General features: G+C 42.7%; 1 protein-coding gene across 44 annotated transcripts in view; it reads right to left on the reverse strand.

Moving 5' to 3' along the window:
- Positions 1-16,363, reverse strand: part of Ank2 (ankyrin 2) — a 313,942-nt gene that overhangs the window by 19,209 nt on the left and 278,370 nt on the right. For 29 of the 44 annotated variants that reach the window (XM_042279871.2, XM_042279894.2, XM_042279885.2 and 26 more), the window contains 4 exons: positions 15,857-15,982; positions 14,124-14,246; positions 12,248-12,280; positions 10,440-10,461 (listed from right to left, as the gene is read on the reverse strand). In XM_042279871.2, coding sequence (XP_042135805.1) covers positions 10,440-10,461; positions 12,248-12,280; positions 14,124-14,246; positions 15,857-15,982 — 304 coding nt within the window. Of the gene's footprint in view, positions 1-1,233; positions 7,438-10,439; positions 10,462-12,247; positions 12,281-14,123; positions 14,247-15,856; positions 15,983-16,363 lie in introns of all 44 variants that reach the window. The other 15 variants (XM_076574948.1, XM_076574943.1, XM_042279861.2 and 12 more) reach the window with 1 other exon arrangement.

Below are 16,363 nucleotides of genomic sequence, written 5' to 3' on the forward strand. Positions count from 1 at the left end.
AGTCATCTCAGGGCTTTCCTTTTACCTTTTTGAAAAAGCTGTGCACAAGAGCATACTCATTTTGCACATGAAACACCAGAAAAATCACATAAAGGGGATATAAAAGTGGGGTAACTGGGTGGGCTCTACTATTCATGCCTGAGGAGGTGTCAATCACCACCAGGTCCTGTCTGAAAGAAAGCACTAAGAATTATCTTAGTCATGGTCGGACTGACCAGCATGGCCAGGAACAACACTGTTCTAATGACCTTGGAAGAAGGCAAGATAAAGGCATTTGAACTTTGTATGTCAAGCTGGTGTGATATTTGCTTCTGAGGCAAAGTTTCTGGTGGCCTGTTGCTAGGTAATGACATACCAGTTCTCACTCTCACAAACTAGAATTCATCCTATTCCCTTTTAACTACTGTAGACTGATGGGCGGCTACAGGAAATCCTATATCTCACACATTTAGGAATAAGTCTTCATTTAGAGATAGTGGAAGCCTGCAGGTTACCTCTCAAAGCCACCCATGGTTTCTTTCTTTTTTTTTTTTATACAATTCCAGGAGCCATCATTCCCTCACATCGTGCAAAGTTTGAGATTTTGTTGTCTGCTGCATCTCGTCTGAACACTTTCATCATCCATCTACTTCACACATCGAAAGTAGATTTTTACCTTCGGTTTGTTTGCTTAATTTGGTTACCATGGTATCTGAAAGGCAACCTCTCTGAATTAACAAAACAGAGCCACAATATTTAGAATTTTAGGATGTGAGCAATCATTTTGAGCAAAGGGCTTCCTGATCATGACGGAATTGAATGCACCAATTATTTAAAGTTCACAAAGATAAGAAATCAAAGCACCGAGTCCGTGTGCTATGAACCTCAGGTGCTCATGCGTAAAAGCAAAGAGTATTTAACTTGAGGCTAAGCCTGGGACTTCAGAACAACAAAACTCAAAGCTTGTATGGCTTTACGTGCAGCAGCTAAAGAAAGGCAAAGCCCCCCGTTGCTTGGTTATGTTTATGTTTTTGATAAGCATTCTCATTACTCAATCTTGAGATTGTTTCACAGACAAGAGTATACAGAAAAAGCACGAAACACAAAGGGCTTACACAAACACATTAACCACTACAGAAAGCTTAAAGAAAATGAGACACAAATCACAAAATAAAACAAACGTTACCAAAAAAAAAAATCTCAATCAAATTTATGACATGCGTAGCACAGGGAATCCCAGTGGCTGGCAAATACCTTCAGCTCGGTCATGGCCATTTTCATCAGGGATGCGTTCAATCATAGTCTCAATGGACTCATCCCAAATGGGCCTTGTGTCAAAGATGTCCTCAGGAACTGAATGCTCAGTCTCAACAGGTGGCAGATTCTCAATGACTGACACTTCTAGGGCACTACTACTTTCGTCATCTGAAGGTGGCTCCTGCTCCCTTTCTGACTGTGTGAGCCTGTCCACTAATTTGGAAGCCTCATCACTAATCTCCTCAAAGAATTCTATGGAGTTTCTATAAAGGTCAAAGAAATGCTCCCTACTCTCTTTTGTGGGGCTCATGCCTGTCCTGCTGGAAGGCGGGGTGCTTCTGCTCTTAACTGGCAATCGGGATGCAAACAGCTTTGGTTTTGTGGCCCCCTCTTCGGATTCTGAGTCAAACCCTTCTGCCCTCTCCCTGCTCTCTGTTTCTGTCTCAATGTAACTTCTGGCTTTTACTGGGCATTTCGTCTTAGCATCCAAAGGACTAGCATCTGATTCAGATTTGCTTCTACCATCTGGTGCTCTGCTTAGTGTGCCCTGTCCCTGGGGAACAGCTGTCTTCTGGAGAGATGTGTCTGGATAGGAGAGCTGCCATTCAGGTCTTTGGGTGGGTGCTTTGATGGGGATTTTGGACTTTGGTTTTGCTTCATCGTCCTTACTTTCCTCATCTATACCAGATGGGAACTCATCAGAAAATGCGCTCTCATCCTCCGCCGATGGAGGGATTAGGCCTGAAGTAGGGAGAGTCCTTACAGGAATTGGAGGTTTGCTTTCAGCAGAAGGCACATTTTCCATGGGTGCAGTAGGGATCTCAATCACAGACTTCTGTTCCTCTGGAGAAGAGTCTGGGGTCTCATCATCCCGATCTGAATGAACAGACCTAGTGACTGTGTTCAAGTTCAACTGAACAACAGGTTGAGGGGAGGCAGGGCATGGCTTCTGCTTCACAGTGCTCAGAGAAGACGTGTCACTCAACTGCATGGTGGGGAGGTCCTCGACTGCTGTGGATACAGCCTCTCTTGTGGACATTTCCAAGGAAGCTGAAACCATCACTTGAGAGTCAAAGTTATGATCTGAGGCAGCTGTCTCCTCTATTTCCTCACTCACATCATCAGGAAGTAATTCTCCCTCATCATCCATGGCTTCTTTGGATTCTGAAAGTTCCAGTGACTCGTTTGTGTTTTCCAGCTGGGGCAGCTCAGCCCCTGTGGCCCCTTCGGGGAGAGTCTCTTCATTGGAATCTTGACCAATCTGGAAAAAGTGCAAACTTTCATCCGCATAGGACCGTTTGGTCATGTCGATGGCACCGCTTCGGGTCATCTCAAACAACTTTCCTTCCTGAAAGAGGAATGGGTTCTGTTCACTTGTTGGGGTCCCCTCCTCGGTGGGAGTCCTAGCCGGAGTGGTATCGGGAGTGGTGCCCTGTGACTGTCTGTCTACCATCAAGCCAAATATCTTCTGCTCTTCCTCTTTCACCCGAGCTTCAAAGGCTTCGTCATCTTCACGGATTTCGCTCCAGGAGTCAGAATCCACGTCAGTTTTCGTGATGATGACTTTGCTCACGTGCTCGCCAATGACTGCTGGTGCATTTGGTGTAGTGGAGGCTCCCGAGGAGGAAGGACCATTTGACTGCTGCATGCCCCACAAGGTACTGTTTTGCTCGGGTTCAGTTTCCAGCTCATGGCTCTCAAAATTCGATTCTTGGCTGGAGACGGCTCTGCTAGAGGAGGCTGCCCTTACAACGTCCTCAGCAGAGGACCTGATGACAACAGAATACATTTCAGGTGAACAAACAACTGTGGTACGACATGTATCCGTTTGTATTTGGCTGTCCTCCCCAGAGAAAAACGATGAGGAAGGAACATTTTCATAGGGGCTGGTTATCTGAGGATCAGAATTTTCATCAGTCTCAGCTAAATCAGACATTGGAACGTCCATGGCAAACCTATCTGTCTGAGTTGTGGTAGATGAGTCTTGAGCGAGATAGTCGTTTGACCTGCTCTCCAAAGTCTGATCAGTTATTGCAACCTCTACTTTTCCAGTGGAAGATGGAGAGGGTATTTCTTCAGCTGATTCCTCTCTTTCAGATACTACACAATGAGACAAAGAAGACAAGGAAGAGCTTTCACTGGGAAGATCTGCTCCTGTAGATTCTACTCCAGAAGGATCAAGCTCTCTTCCTTTTGGGTCATTTTCACAAGTATCCTGGGGAGCCAGTGACCCTTTATCCATGGCCAGCTGCTCATCAGCATCATTAGATGTTGGGCTCTGAACCCCTAGGGAGGCAAGGGTGGCTGAGTTGCTAGGACTCACAGCCTCACAACCGTGGCCATCACAGGTATCTGACTGATGAGTCTCTCTGTCCAGATCATCAGAAGACCTATCAACACCATCAGTAGAATGAGCCTGACTGTCTTCAGCTAAATGAGATTCGCAATCTTTGTCTTCTTCTGAGTTACCCGGCTCTTCTTGAGTCTCCTCATTCATCTTGAAAGTGTACTGTTTGGAAACTATAGGCTGGAACTGTGATTCTTCAGGGCTGGAATTAGAGTCTATGCTGGATGGGAGGGGAGATGGAGGTTGCACTCGAATAACTGGCTCTGTCAGAAGTCCTGAGTCAGCACCTTTACTCAGCTGGGTCAGCTCAGGTTCACTTTCAGAGGAGGAAGATGCTTTTCTGCTCTCTGAAGTCACCACAACAGGGACCTCACTCTCATCATCCATGCTCTCCATCTGTTTCTGTTCATCCATTTCTACCGAACAGTCAGCATCAGGATCCGAGGCCGAAGAGGATCCATCTTGCCTGGGTTCTTTTTTGTAATCCCTTTTCTGCTTTGCTTCTTGCTCAAGTTCATCGAATGTTTTAATTTTGGTTACCATTTTGAACATTTCCTCTTCTGGTGTGAACCTCTTTTTCTCCCCGTTTTCAGAGTCCTCCTCCTCTGCACATTCATGAATCACAGCTGGTTTGGGTGTACTTGAATCTGAAGCCTTGGGTGTCACCTCATAGCTAACTTCTTCAGAGCTGGGAGTGTCAGGGGAGAGGGGGCTTTTCCCTGAGCTCTCCATGAGTGATGTCTGCTCAAGACTATCATCCTCGGCACTGCCATCAGGGTCTCGGAGCAGCCGAGAACGCATGGAAGCCACTTCAGCAACAAGATCTGTTTTGGCAATAGCTGCAGGGAGAGGAAAGTGACTTGGGAGAATTCCTGCTTTCATTTTAGGCTCAACTGGGCTGCTTTCAAGGGAGTCCCTGCAAGGAGACTCTTTTAGAGGACTTGGTTCGAGAGAATCGGGAGTTTTATGTGAGGAGTTATCTTCCAGCACAGGGCTGGCTTCTAAAGAGTCTTTGTGGCTCACTGCTAATGATTCATCAGCCACTGGGCTGAGGACCTCACTATCCCGGCTGGGGAGTGGAAGTTCTAACCCTTGGGGACTTCTAATGGCTCCCTGGGGCTTTGGTTCTGTGCCCTCGCCTGTCTTCGCAGAAGCATCAGATGGTGGGAAGGCCTTTGTCACCTCGGAGGGAGTAGTGGATTCCTGAGTGTCACTCTCTGGTTGTGGCCTAGAACCTGAACTAACAAGGGGGAGCTGACTTTCATCACAGGACCCTTTCTGAGTAAATGCCTGGCACGTTTCCTTTGCTAATGATACACTGTGGCTGCTCGGGCAACCATCTTGTTTGGAGCATGCATCTTGGGGAGGGTCTTGGGTGACCTCCTTCTGAAAATGCTCAGGAGAAGGCTCTGAACCCCCCGTGACCACAGCACCTTGTGTCTCAGAACTATCGGCAATGTCTTCCGTGATAGGAAGCTCTTTTTCTGAAGGAATTTCGGCGGGTGTTTCTGCCTTGGCTTCCTTGATCTCTCCAATTTGTTCCTCGCTTTTCTTTGGTGAGAAAGACAGACTCTCTGGACTTGTCTCGGGCGTTTCCGCTAGGCCCTCATGCTTGTAGCTCTCTTCCGAACTGATCTGGGGGGTGCCTTCCATCAGGCTGCCACAGGGCGAGCCTGCTACCACTTCCTGTTTCAGGCTTTCAGAACTGCCACCCATAGCACCGCTCTGCAAAGACAGAGCTGGAGGGAACTCATCTTTCATGTAATCGAGTGGGAACGTTGTGTTGAAAGGACTCGTGATGACTTGGTCTAAGTGAACCTGAGCCTTCTCTGTCTCCTCAGTGAGGCGGAATTCCTGGTATTTGTCATTGTCTTCTAACTCTTGCTTGATGATGTCAGAAAAGTCAGTGGAGGTTTTCCTGTCGGGGCTGATCTGAAGGTCCATGTCTCCTTGCTCATCTGCCATCTTGTCTTGAAGGGTCCCACTGCCCCGACGGCTTGCTTCTGCTACCACTGACAGAACCGGCTCAGGGGTTTTAATAATGGGGGCTTTCTCAAACTTTTCTCTGACCGGATCTTCTGTCCTGAGCCCGACAGTGATGGTGGAGGAACGGAATCTTCTGGATTCTGAGGCTGCTGCCACTGGAAATCTCTGGCCACGCTTGGTTGTCTGATTTTCCGCTCTCTGGGTTACTGTGTGCCCCTTTTCTTTCTCGACTCGAGTCTTACTTTTGTCTTGGGACGGTTTCTGCTTTGCTGCTTTGTGCTCAAAGAGTCCTGTTTTGTGTTTAGATGGGTCCTGGCCTGACTGGAATGCTTTCATCAACTCCCGGACAGACATTGTCTCCTCGATTCGTTCTGTTTTGGAGGTGGGAGAGACAGGGGGCTGCTTTTCTGCCTTCCCGGGTGACACAGGCAGGTGCTTCTCATTTTTCCCTGCAGTCGACACAGGTGCCTGCTTCTCTGAGGGTCTCGCAGAAGGTGAAACTGGCAAGCGTTTTTCCGTCCTTCCGGGGGACACTGGAGGGTGTTTCTCTGTCCTTCCAGATGATGGTGCTGGCGGACGCTTGTCTGTTTTGCCTACAGGTGACACAGGTGTGTGTCGATCCGTTTTTAGAGATGACACAGGGGAATGCCTTTCATTTTTTGTTGAGGGGGATCCAGGTGAATGCTTCTCAGCTTTACCTGATGACACTGGCGAGTGTCGTTCGGTTTTTGCCGAGGGCGACACTGGTGAGTGTTTCTCGGTTTTGCTTGATGGCGACGCTGGTGAGTGTCTTTCCGTTTTTGCAGAGGAAGAAAGGGTAGAGTGCCGTTCAGTTTTAGAGGAAGGAGAGGACTTTGAAGAGGGTGACACAGCCGGGTGTGTCCTGGGCGTGGTCTTTTTAGGCACATCCTCTTTGCCTTTGACTCTGACGGGCAGCTTGCTTCGACCTTTCTGCTCGTCTTCTACTCGCTTCTGAAGAGCCTTTACTTTGTCCTTTATGGAACCGATAGGAGTTTCTTCTATCAGAGGAGAGGTGGCCTTGGCCGTGGGAAGGGGTTCGGGGGCCAGGCCTCGCTCTTCATCCACCGACTCCTCTGAACTACCTTTCCTGAGTTCGGTTGTTTCTTCGCTGCCTTGGGAACTCTCCTCTTTCTGTCTCTGCTTGTCTTTGAGTTTCCTCCGAACTGGCTTTTTTATCACCAGGCTGGGTTTGGGCTGCTTCAGGGCACTCTGCTTCTCCTCTGCTGGCGCAGCCTTCCCTTTATTGCTCTCAGAACTCTTGCCAACAGCTGAAGCCTGACTTGTCTCCCCTGACTTCTCTCGAGCTGCTTGTGGCTTCTTTTCGTGAGGAGAAGTGTATGAATTGAGGTCATCTGTAAGGTAGTTCACTAACTCAGTGGAGTCCTTGGCTGATTTGACCTTGGTCTCCCTGTCTACTCTGACTTCTATACATGGCTGCTCAGTGATTTCTACAGGTGCATGTTGCTTGGCCTCTTCAATTTCCTCATCACTGACTAGGACCCATTCCTCTTCTAGCTCCTGCTCAGACTGAGAACTCTGTACTCTGCCTTCGTCTCTCACGCAGGTTCCACTTCTCAGGATTGCATTCACTTTCTCTAAGTCCTCCTTAACTCTCTCAACAATTTCGAACGGTTCACCTGGTTCTTCTTCAGCGGCCTTGGCCAGCTCCTTCACTTTGATAGAACCTGCCTTATCAGACACATCTGTGGTCAAGATGGCAGTCATTTTGATCAAGTCTTGTTTCATCTCAGAAACTTCAGAGAGCAAGTCCGGACTTGCTAAGACAGGAACTTCATTAACCAGGTGGCTTTTCAGGACAGATGTTTCTGATGACTCTGTCCCATCATCTTCGATGTGAATGAAAAACATTGAAAGTAAAATGGAAATCAAAAAAGATATTGGCAAATGTAATCAGGACCAAAACAACACAGCGTCTTTTCCTGGTGGTGGAGGGGGCAACAGAATGGGGATGGTGGATCCACAAGGTCTCAAGGAACAAGAGCAAAGCAAGGCTAACGGAAAAAAAATAACTGAAAAGGAAAATGAGCAGGAAATAACTTGCTTAATTTTCTCACTTGTAGCACATTCATACATACAACAAAGCTATCACAAATACTCAAGACATACATAAAAACGTCACAAATCAAAAGGAAGAGCGCAGTGAAATTACACAGAGGTATCTCAAGATTGTCCAGATGTTACAGATCAATGTCAGAAAATAAAACATAACAAAAAACCATGGGGAAAAAAAATAAGAAAAAAAGCATTAGAAATTGCAGAAACTCGATTTCCTCCCTGAGAAAGCCAGGTGGAGCAAATTCAGAATCACACCCAACTATGTTCATACAATTTTAAAATCCCACAGGTCTGGAATTTGGTCCACATGGCCCGGCCACCATCCGGCCAAGGCAGAAAACACATCAGAATCAGCTGCAGACTGGCATTTCATCTGAGGGAAATCCACACCTAACGATGGCACACATCTCGTGCTGAGAGGCATGGTCCTTTCCTCGGAGGAACCTCCTTGTTCAGAGACGTCACAGACAGAACAAGGAGGAGGATAAAGGAAAGGAAGGACACACGATGGAAACGACAGGTGTGACTGAACGTGTGAGTCCAGAGTTAAAACGTGATGCATGGCAACCCAAATTAGAGACAGTCACACAGGACACACACACAGTTGATGTAAGCCAAGTTATTTCCATGCAAAGCAAAGGTGGAATAAAACTGCTGGGCAGGGGCAGCTTTGCAGAAGAGGGCAGGCAGGAGGGTGATGAGAAGGCAGAACAAAAACGCAAAGTGTTACTGTGGTGAAGCACGTTTAGCTCCCTGCTGGTCCATGCATCAGGTGGTCTGTGCAGTACACTGGAGTCACAGGGGGTGAGGGTTATTTTAATCACTGCAAATGCAAGAAACCCCCAGGGGTGGCTTACATAGAGACTTCAGTAAAGGCCTTATGAGAGAGCCTGTCTTTGGATGTTATTTTATAACTATATGAAAATGATGTAAGGGTTGTCTTTAAGCTAAAACAAAACTGAACACGTATCTACATTTGAAATCTGGAAGATATTATCAAATTATCGAGGTATCATTCGAGAGAATCCATGGCATTATAGCAACATGGGAACATGTGTATCCTTTTTTAACTGGCCCAGACCAATAATTTTTAATTCCTAAATAGCTTGTACATAGGAGTAAAGGAAGGAACTATTTAAGTCAATACAATAGCCTTAAAGAAGAAAGGGAGAGAAAATAAAAACACTTTTAAAAAATCAATGAAGGCAATAATAATGTGTGGCATAAACAAAGCTGCCTTCTCTGGAGAGAATTTGTATTTGTTTAGAGGCTAACACATGTGAATACACATAATACAAAATATATTAAAATAAATTTGTGGTAATGCTGATTTGTTTAGCTATATAAATTATTGAAGACATCAGAATCTCAGATATTTTCATCTTTATTGAGGATGAACATAAGGATAAGCCCTCTCGTTAAAGCCATTGAATAGGACAGCAGTAAATTACAAGTGCTAAGACTTCAGAAAAACAGGCCTATAGGTCGCCAGTGTGGTGTTTTAAATGAGAGCTGCATTAGTCTGGGGTACCTGGTCCCTAGTTGAGGGCTGTTTTGTGAGGCTTAGGAGGTATGGCCTTGCTGGTGGGAAGTATCACTAGGGCCAGACAGGCTTTGAGGTTTCCGGAGTGTTCTCTCTGCCTGTTTGTAATTTCCAGATTCCAACAGCCTGCCTCCTACTACCTCTGCTCTGCCATCATGGACTCTAACCCTCAGGAACTGTAAGCCCAAAATAAAACACTTTCTTGGGTGAGTTGCTTTGGTCATGGTATTTTATCACAACAACAGAAAAGTGACTAATACAATCAATTAGGGCTAAATAACCATGACACAAGGCTGTGTATTCTTTGCTTTCAGGAATGCCACCCAGGGATATGATGAATCAAAATAAATCTTAATACTTAATGAAATTAAAAGTCAGAATATTTTTCTCAAGTGTTTAAGGCATAAGGTGGAGATCGAGCTATAAAATTCCACTTGGGTTTCTTCTACACAAGAAGCCAGATGGTCACAGAGACTAGGCTCACAAGATAAAATGTTAATAGACTATTACAAACCTCAGGTGAATGCAGGTCTCCTCACTGTACTAGATTTTGTTGGAGATTTTGAATCATTCTTTAACCACAGCCACCCAAGGACACACTGTGATCAGCAATTGCGTCCAGTATACTTTAATTTTTGCATTCTTTTCTTTTCGTTTCCTTTCCTTGGAAATTTTCACAGAATTCTGTTAGAGCTCACCTAAAGACTGAGGTGTGCTTCACCACAGTAAGCGTGCAAGGAGGGCGGGAATGGGGGTCGAAGGGCGTGAGCTTCAGCTAAGAACCATTAGACAGTATCGCTTTTGGAGGCATCCTTCCAAGGGCAAGGCCCTCTACAGAGGTCCCTGTAGCCTTGTGTGAAAAGTAATACTGTCATGTCAGTGCTTAAAAAAATCATGAGGTGACAAAGTTATGCTGACATATGGACAAAACAGCAGGGCAGCTTTCTAAACAAGCTCGACAGCGATGCCAGGGGCTACAGGGAGTCAAAAGAAAGTGAATGCTTAGATGAATCATCATCGCAGTTATCGCTAATTAGCTCACAAATCAGGAAGAGTTACAATTTAACTGGCCAAGCCGCTTTTACAGATAGCTATTAATGATTAATAAGAATCATATAAACGTAGAATTATTATAGTGGTTAGTAATGGCAACTAGCTTGCATTTTAATTCATGCTTCTTTTCATTATCGCCCTCTTTCAAACAAACTCAATTTTATTTAAAAATCTTACTTTTTTCTGATGTCATACCGATCTGAAAGAAAAAACAGACACAAATTCAATGGTTACCAACAGCTCTCGGCTCGGAATCCCTCATGTGCATGGTAAGATCCTATTTGCAATTATGCACATAGGAGTGACATCACAAGCTAGAAGAAAGTCAGAGGCATCAGCTACAGTTTTGTATATATAAATAAACACATATTATTCACATATCATTTCTAGATACTACAGGAGGAATATGTTACCCCGAGAAGGGTTGGCCCGGCTGTGTTTGATGTGAGAAATGCATATTAGGGGAAAGGTCATGAAAAAGGTCAAGTCCGTCTCAAGCAGTAAGTACCAATTTAATGAGCAAACAAAGAACGGCAAGGCAGGCTGGGTGATAAATTCTGCAGAAGGCATTTCATAACCATGGTGAGCCACTGCTTCAAAGCTTTTCACGCATTCCTTTTAGGGAGAGGAGAAACTCCCTCCAAGTCTTTCACAGGAAAAACGATGTGTCTAAAGGAAATGGCTCCGCTGTGAACACAGCAAAGTTGGTTTCATCACTTTTATGCTCTTTAAGGATGGGATGTAGCTGTCACACTGTAAGAGCCAAGGTGATGGGATCACTGAGCACAGTAAGGTATTGAGTGTATCAGTGACACACACAAGGAAATGACCAGTCACACGCCTGGTGGTGTGTGAGACTGCTGCTCCACATCTGTTCTGTAGCTTCCTATGACAGAAAAGGGAATTTGGAGAAATCCTCTGAACTAAGGCCATGCATTTCAAGTTGGTGGGCACAGAACATTATTATGTTTTTCTTTGTATTTTTACATTTCAGATGCATTAGCATAACATTTTAAAATGATGGTGTATTAAAAAAGTATGCAATGATGATAACTAGTTTGGAAACAGTTGAACACTGGGAGGAAGCAGGAGTTGCTATATTCATAGATAACTTAAAGACTTTTCCAATTATTTCTTTTATTTCCACTATAATATTGGGTATTTACAGAATTTTGAAAAGAATACAAACATATATTTGCCTTAAAAATTAAAGTGGATATCACTCAGATAATTTGTTTTCTATATCTGTATGTAACTTCATACAGAAGATAGGTGAGAGAAATCCATGCTGATGAGGTGTGTGGAACACTTGAGATTTGCAAATATACTTTCTGAGGAATGCTCATTATTAGTATATGTTTATACCATAATCTGGGAGTCTAATGAATGGACTCTGTGTTCCTGAAAGCTGGTTAGTCTTAATGATTCTCAGACTTGGTATTAGGAGCACTGTATACTCCTAAAAGTTACTAACTTTCACTTATATAGGCTACACATAAACAAATCTGCACACTGCAGATCAGAGATGAGAGGATTCAGGAACCCCACAAATACACCAACAGACACCCTAGTAATTGCCAGAGTGCTGATGTCATCACAGGCACACCCTCAGAAAAACGTTGCTGCTAATGAGGCTATGAGACCTAGAAAGCAAACCACTGTGTCTGACCACTGTTACCTTCAGACATCCTCAGTCTAGCTGAGTGTCACTGAGACAATGGCCTCACCTTTAAGAGTTGGTAGGAAAATACATACTATTACATAGAGGGCTAAAATAAAGAATAAAACTTTGTGGTTCTCTGAATGCCATTCACAAGATAAAAAACAAAAACAAAAAACACAGGCCCAGGGAGGCTGACTAAAGTTCTGCTAGTCTAATTGCTAAGAATAACTGCCACTCTCTAAAATCAAGGTCAAGCACATGCTCTTATTAAGGGCTCCAGAAGTGACATGGCCAGGAAGAAGTGACACTGTTGTAAAATTACCTCTTCCTCCTGCTCTTGATCTGACTCCGATTCCTTCATGTCCCAAGATGCCATGCACAATGGGGGAAAAAAAAAAGGAGAAGGAAGAAAATGTTTAGAAGAAAAGAGGAAATACATCCCTCTACAAGCATGAAGGCAGGTGCACAGTACACTCAGGCTGTTTTCTTAAACAGTTTATAGAAGACAAACAGTTAAAGAAGATTGATCAAAGTTACACATTCAAAGAGACAAAAAAAAAAAAAAAGGTTAAATATACTAACTTCTGACTCAAGGTTACCAGCAGCCTCAAAGCTTAATATTTAATTTGTGTGGTAGAACTGATTTATAGAAATGATAGTGACACTATCCCAGTTACTATGGATCCTGACTAAAAATGTCAAACGCCATTGTTTATGTTGAAACTCAGGCACTGCACAAGTTTTATTATAATACAAAGCTACTAAATTCTCAGTATATCTTAAATATGCAATGTTTGGCATTTTATTCTTTTCATCTTGAATTACTAAATAAAAAACCACCGCTGCATTAATAATTCTGTGTGCTATATCTGGCCTCCAAAGATATGAAATAAAGTAAATGCCTTCTTTCCCAGAACATGGAGAGCTCAGAGACCCGCCAGAGCCCAGTCACACTATTATCTCTAGGTGGCCTGTGCATCTCTCCTGTGAGTCTCAGCTGCCACTCTGCCTCCAGAGCTACAACACCAAAGTGCATTTGTGCCATGGGATTGCAATCGGCTCACATTTTTTGGTTGAACTATCTATTGCTACAGTCCAGTTGCATTGGAGCATCGTGCATATTATATATGGAAATAGATACCCAATTTCTTTTTTTTTAATTATTAAGAAGAACTAAGAACATCAAACATATGCTGGGAGCCTTCTTCTATATAACTGATGTCTGTTTCCAAGAATGAGTATTTAAACCAATACATACTGTGGCAACTATGCTGGGGTAAAAGTAACATAGAAGATACTTGATTTCGCAGACTCAGCCTTGAAAGTTTTGGTATTTCCCGCCTTCCCCTCCAGCATCCACTATTCACCCCCTCACCAAGTGCAGAGCAAACTGAACACTGTAGCTGCTATGCGCACACTACCGTCTGCAGCTGGCTCTTTTAAAACGGTATCAGTTTAAAGAAAAAAAAAAAAAACAATGCTTTCAAAATAAGATTTCCCGCATCACTTAACTGACTCAGTTGCCTTCTTTGATACATTCATAATAGTCAAAGTATTACGTCATAGAGAATGAGTTAGATAGAAAGTAATGCTAGGTAGACTTGTGTCGGGAATTAACAACCCTCTTCTAGTGGTGCATCAGATGTCCTCCTATGGACAAGATATTTTTACACTGATTATGTTCAATTAATTGAAAAGCTAGTTTAAAATTCTTAAATCACTAAAACATGACAGGCTGTAAGATAAACAGGTAATTACTCCAGGAAAAGGTAAAATTCTAGTAGGGTGCTCTGAACCTATAAGCTGACCCAGCTCTGAGTTGGGTAATGAGCAGAAGCTAACACACTAACATCCTGGTGGGAGGCAATGCATCAAATGGCCTCAGGAATACATCCAGAAACAAGAACAGGGACAATGCCAGTTATTTTTTCTTTACAATTTAGCTCAAAAAAGATTTAAAATTAAAACTCATTTTTTTCTCTGCCATTATCTAATATATAAAAATAAAAGCTTCCATCAAAGAGTATTAAATGCCAAAGAAGGTGGGAATTGCTTTTTCTTTACTGAAATGAAAAAAATCACTTAATTGGGCAGGATACCAAAAATGACTTGTGCGTGTTCTTGCGTTCAATGTCTATGATAAAGAAGTTGAAACTCAAATTCTGTGCTTCCTGAGAACACTGCAGTGTTCACAATACCTTCGCATAGATTGGCAGGGTGATGTTTAAGTTGCAAATGGCCTGGTGCACTAGTCCTCTTGTGGATTTTGGTTCCTTCATAAATGATAGTCGCCCGCAGGGTTCCTGAGTCGTATCCCGCACCTTGAACAAGAAAGACAGATGTGCTTCACCTCCATTTGACATCAAATGAGGTTTAAAAGAAGGAACAAATTTCAGTAGGGAGACACTTCAAGGAGGGACATGAGATCCACAGACACAAAGCTCTTCCCTTCTCTACTTTGGTGTCATCATTTACAATAAGACTTTGGAAATGTCTTTCAGGCATTGTTGCTTTATGAAGCATGATTGAAAAAATTGTAAATACATTAAGGTAGGTAACAGGATGGTTTGATATGCACATGATATGAAATGAAGCTAACCATCATGCTAATTCACAGACATTGCCTCACATGAAACTCTCCGTTTGTTTGAGGCAAGGACACTTGATTCCTTCAGATTTCACAGCGAATTGAAAATATAAAATAATCATGACTTGCGGTTACTTTCCTGTCCATTAGGTTTCTGAAACTAATTTACCTTTTTAAAAACTGTGGTAAAATATATATCTGCCATGAAACTGTACATGTCTACTATTTTTAAGTGCCATGAAGCACACTCATGAAGTTGTGCAATCACCACCATGTTCTAGAGCTTTCTATTCACCCAGATAGTAACTGTGCTTGGTACACACTCATTTTCCATTCCTTGGCCCTGACAATTTCCACTCTACCTTGTGTCTCCATGGAGGTCCCTGCTTTGTCAAGTGGACTCCCACAGCATTTTCCTTGTGTTTTATTGACTTAGCGTGATATTTTTATGTTCATTGCAATATCAGAATTTCATTGAATTTTAACTGTGGTTTTTGTAACAGGAAACATCATTTTAGGTGTATTTAACCATTTTAGGTGTGTAATTTGATGGTGCAAGCACATGCACTTTGTTGTTTAGCTATCGGCACCATTCATATGCATGCAGAATTGCTTCCCAAACTGAGTCTCCATATACTAAGCAATAATTCTTCTTTCCCCACACCCTTTTCTCTGACACCCACCCTTTTACTTTCTGTCTTCATAAGTTGTGCTTCCCTAGATATTTCTTATTAAATAGACCCATTCAATATCAAACTTTCTATTATGTTGAATTGATGAAAGTATATCAAGTCTGTAGCGCTACTAAAATAATATCTTGTTGGATTGTGAGATTCTAGGTCTTCTGAAATATTACTTAAAGAAGTTATATATGCTCTTTAGGTCTCTACATTAGTGACAGTCACATACATTTTAAAATCTAAGTATGAATATCTAAAAGTAATAGCAGTGAAGAAATGGGAGGGCTGGAAGTATAAGTCACTAGTAGAGTTACTGCCTATTAATAACTAGGCATGAGGCCCTAAGTTTAATTCCCACACACACACACACACACACACACACACACAGAGAGAGAGAGAGAGAGAGAGAGAGAGAGAGAGAGAGAGAGAGAGAGAGAATATGCACAAACTTGTCTTCAAATCTGGGAAAGAGTATTTAATGTTTCTACTTAATAACTTGGTCATACTTTGGTCTTCAAAAATAAAAAATGTATTTTTTTTGTAAACATTTGTAAAATCACTGGAAATGTTTGAAAAGCACATACTCTTACTATGAAAGTAATTGAAAACAACCCTTGCATTTGAATAAATGCATAACTGATTTTTACTTTTGTGTATACATTACCTTGACAAAGAGAGGAAGTCTGTTTTCTTTGAAGGCAAAAAAACTGAATATATGATGTTGGCCACTCTTGGTTAGTGGTACCAGGTTGCCAAAACAATCAACGTAAATAGGTTTTCCTTCTAATACCTAAGATAAGACAGAAAACCAACATCATTTAAGAGATCTACAATCACTTTTATGTCATTTATACAAACAAGTAGTAGGTGTACTTGGAACCTTCAGTTCTTAGAATATACATATGACAATATTCACACTGATGATTGACATCTGTCATATACACAACAAAGCATGTACCACCATTCTTTCTTGCTACTGAGTATCTTCAATTGCATGGTAACATTGAATTTTCTTATTTTTGATGCTGTATCATGATTCCACAAAGACCAATATATGTCTAATACCTAAATATAAACTTTGAACTGGATAGCTTTGACATCACAATAAGAACACAGGACTTCAGTATCAAAACCTCTTCAATGATGAAAAATTCTTTACAAAAAAAGGAAA

Source organism: Peromyscus maniculatus, chromosome 6, assembly GCF_049852395.1.
Source record: "Peromyscus maniculatus bairdii isolate BWxNUB_F1_BW_parent chromosome 6, HU_Pman_BW_mat_3.1, whole genome shotgun sequence".
In the NCBI taxonomy this organism is placed as follows: domain Eukaryota; kingdom Metazoa; phylum Chordata; class Mammalia; order Rodentia; family Cricetidae; genus Peromyscus; species Peromyscus maniculatus.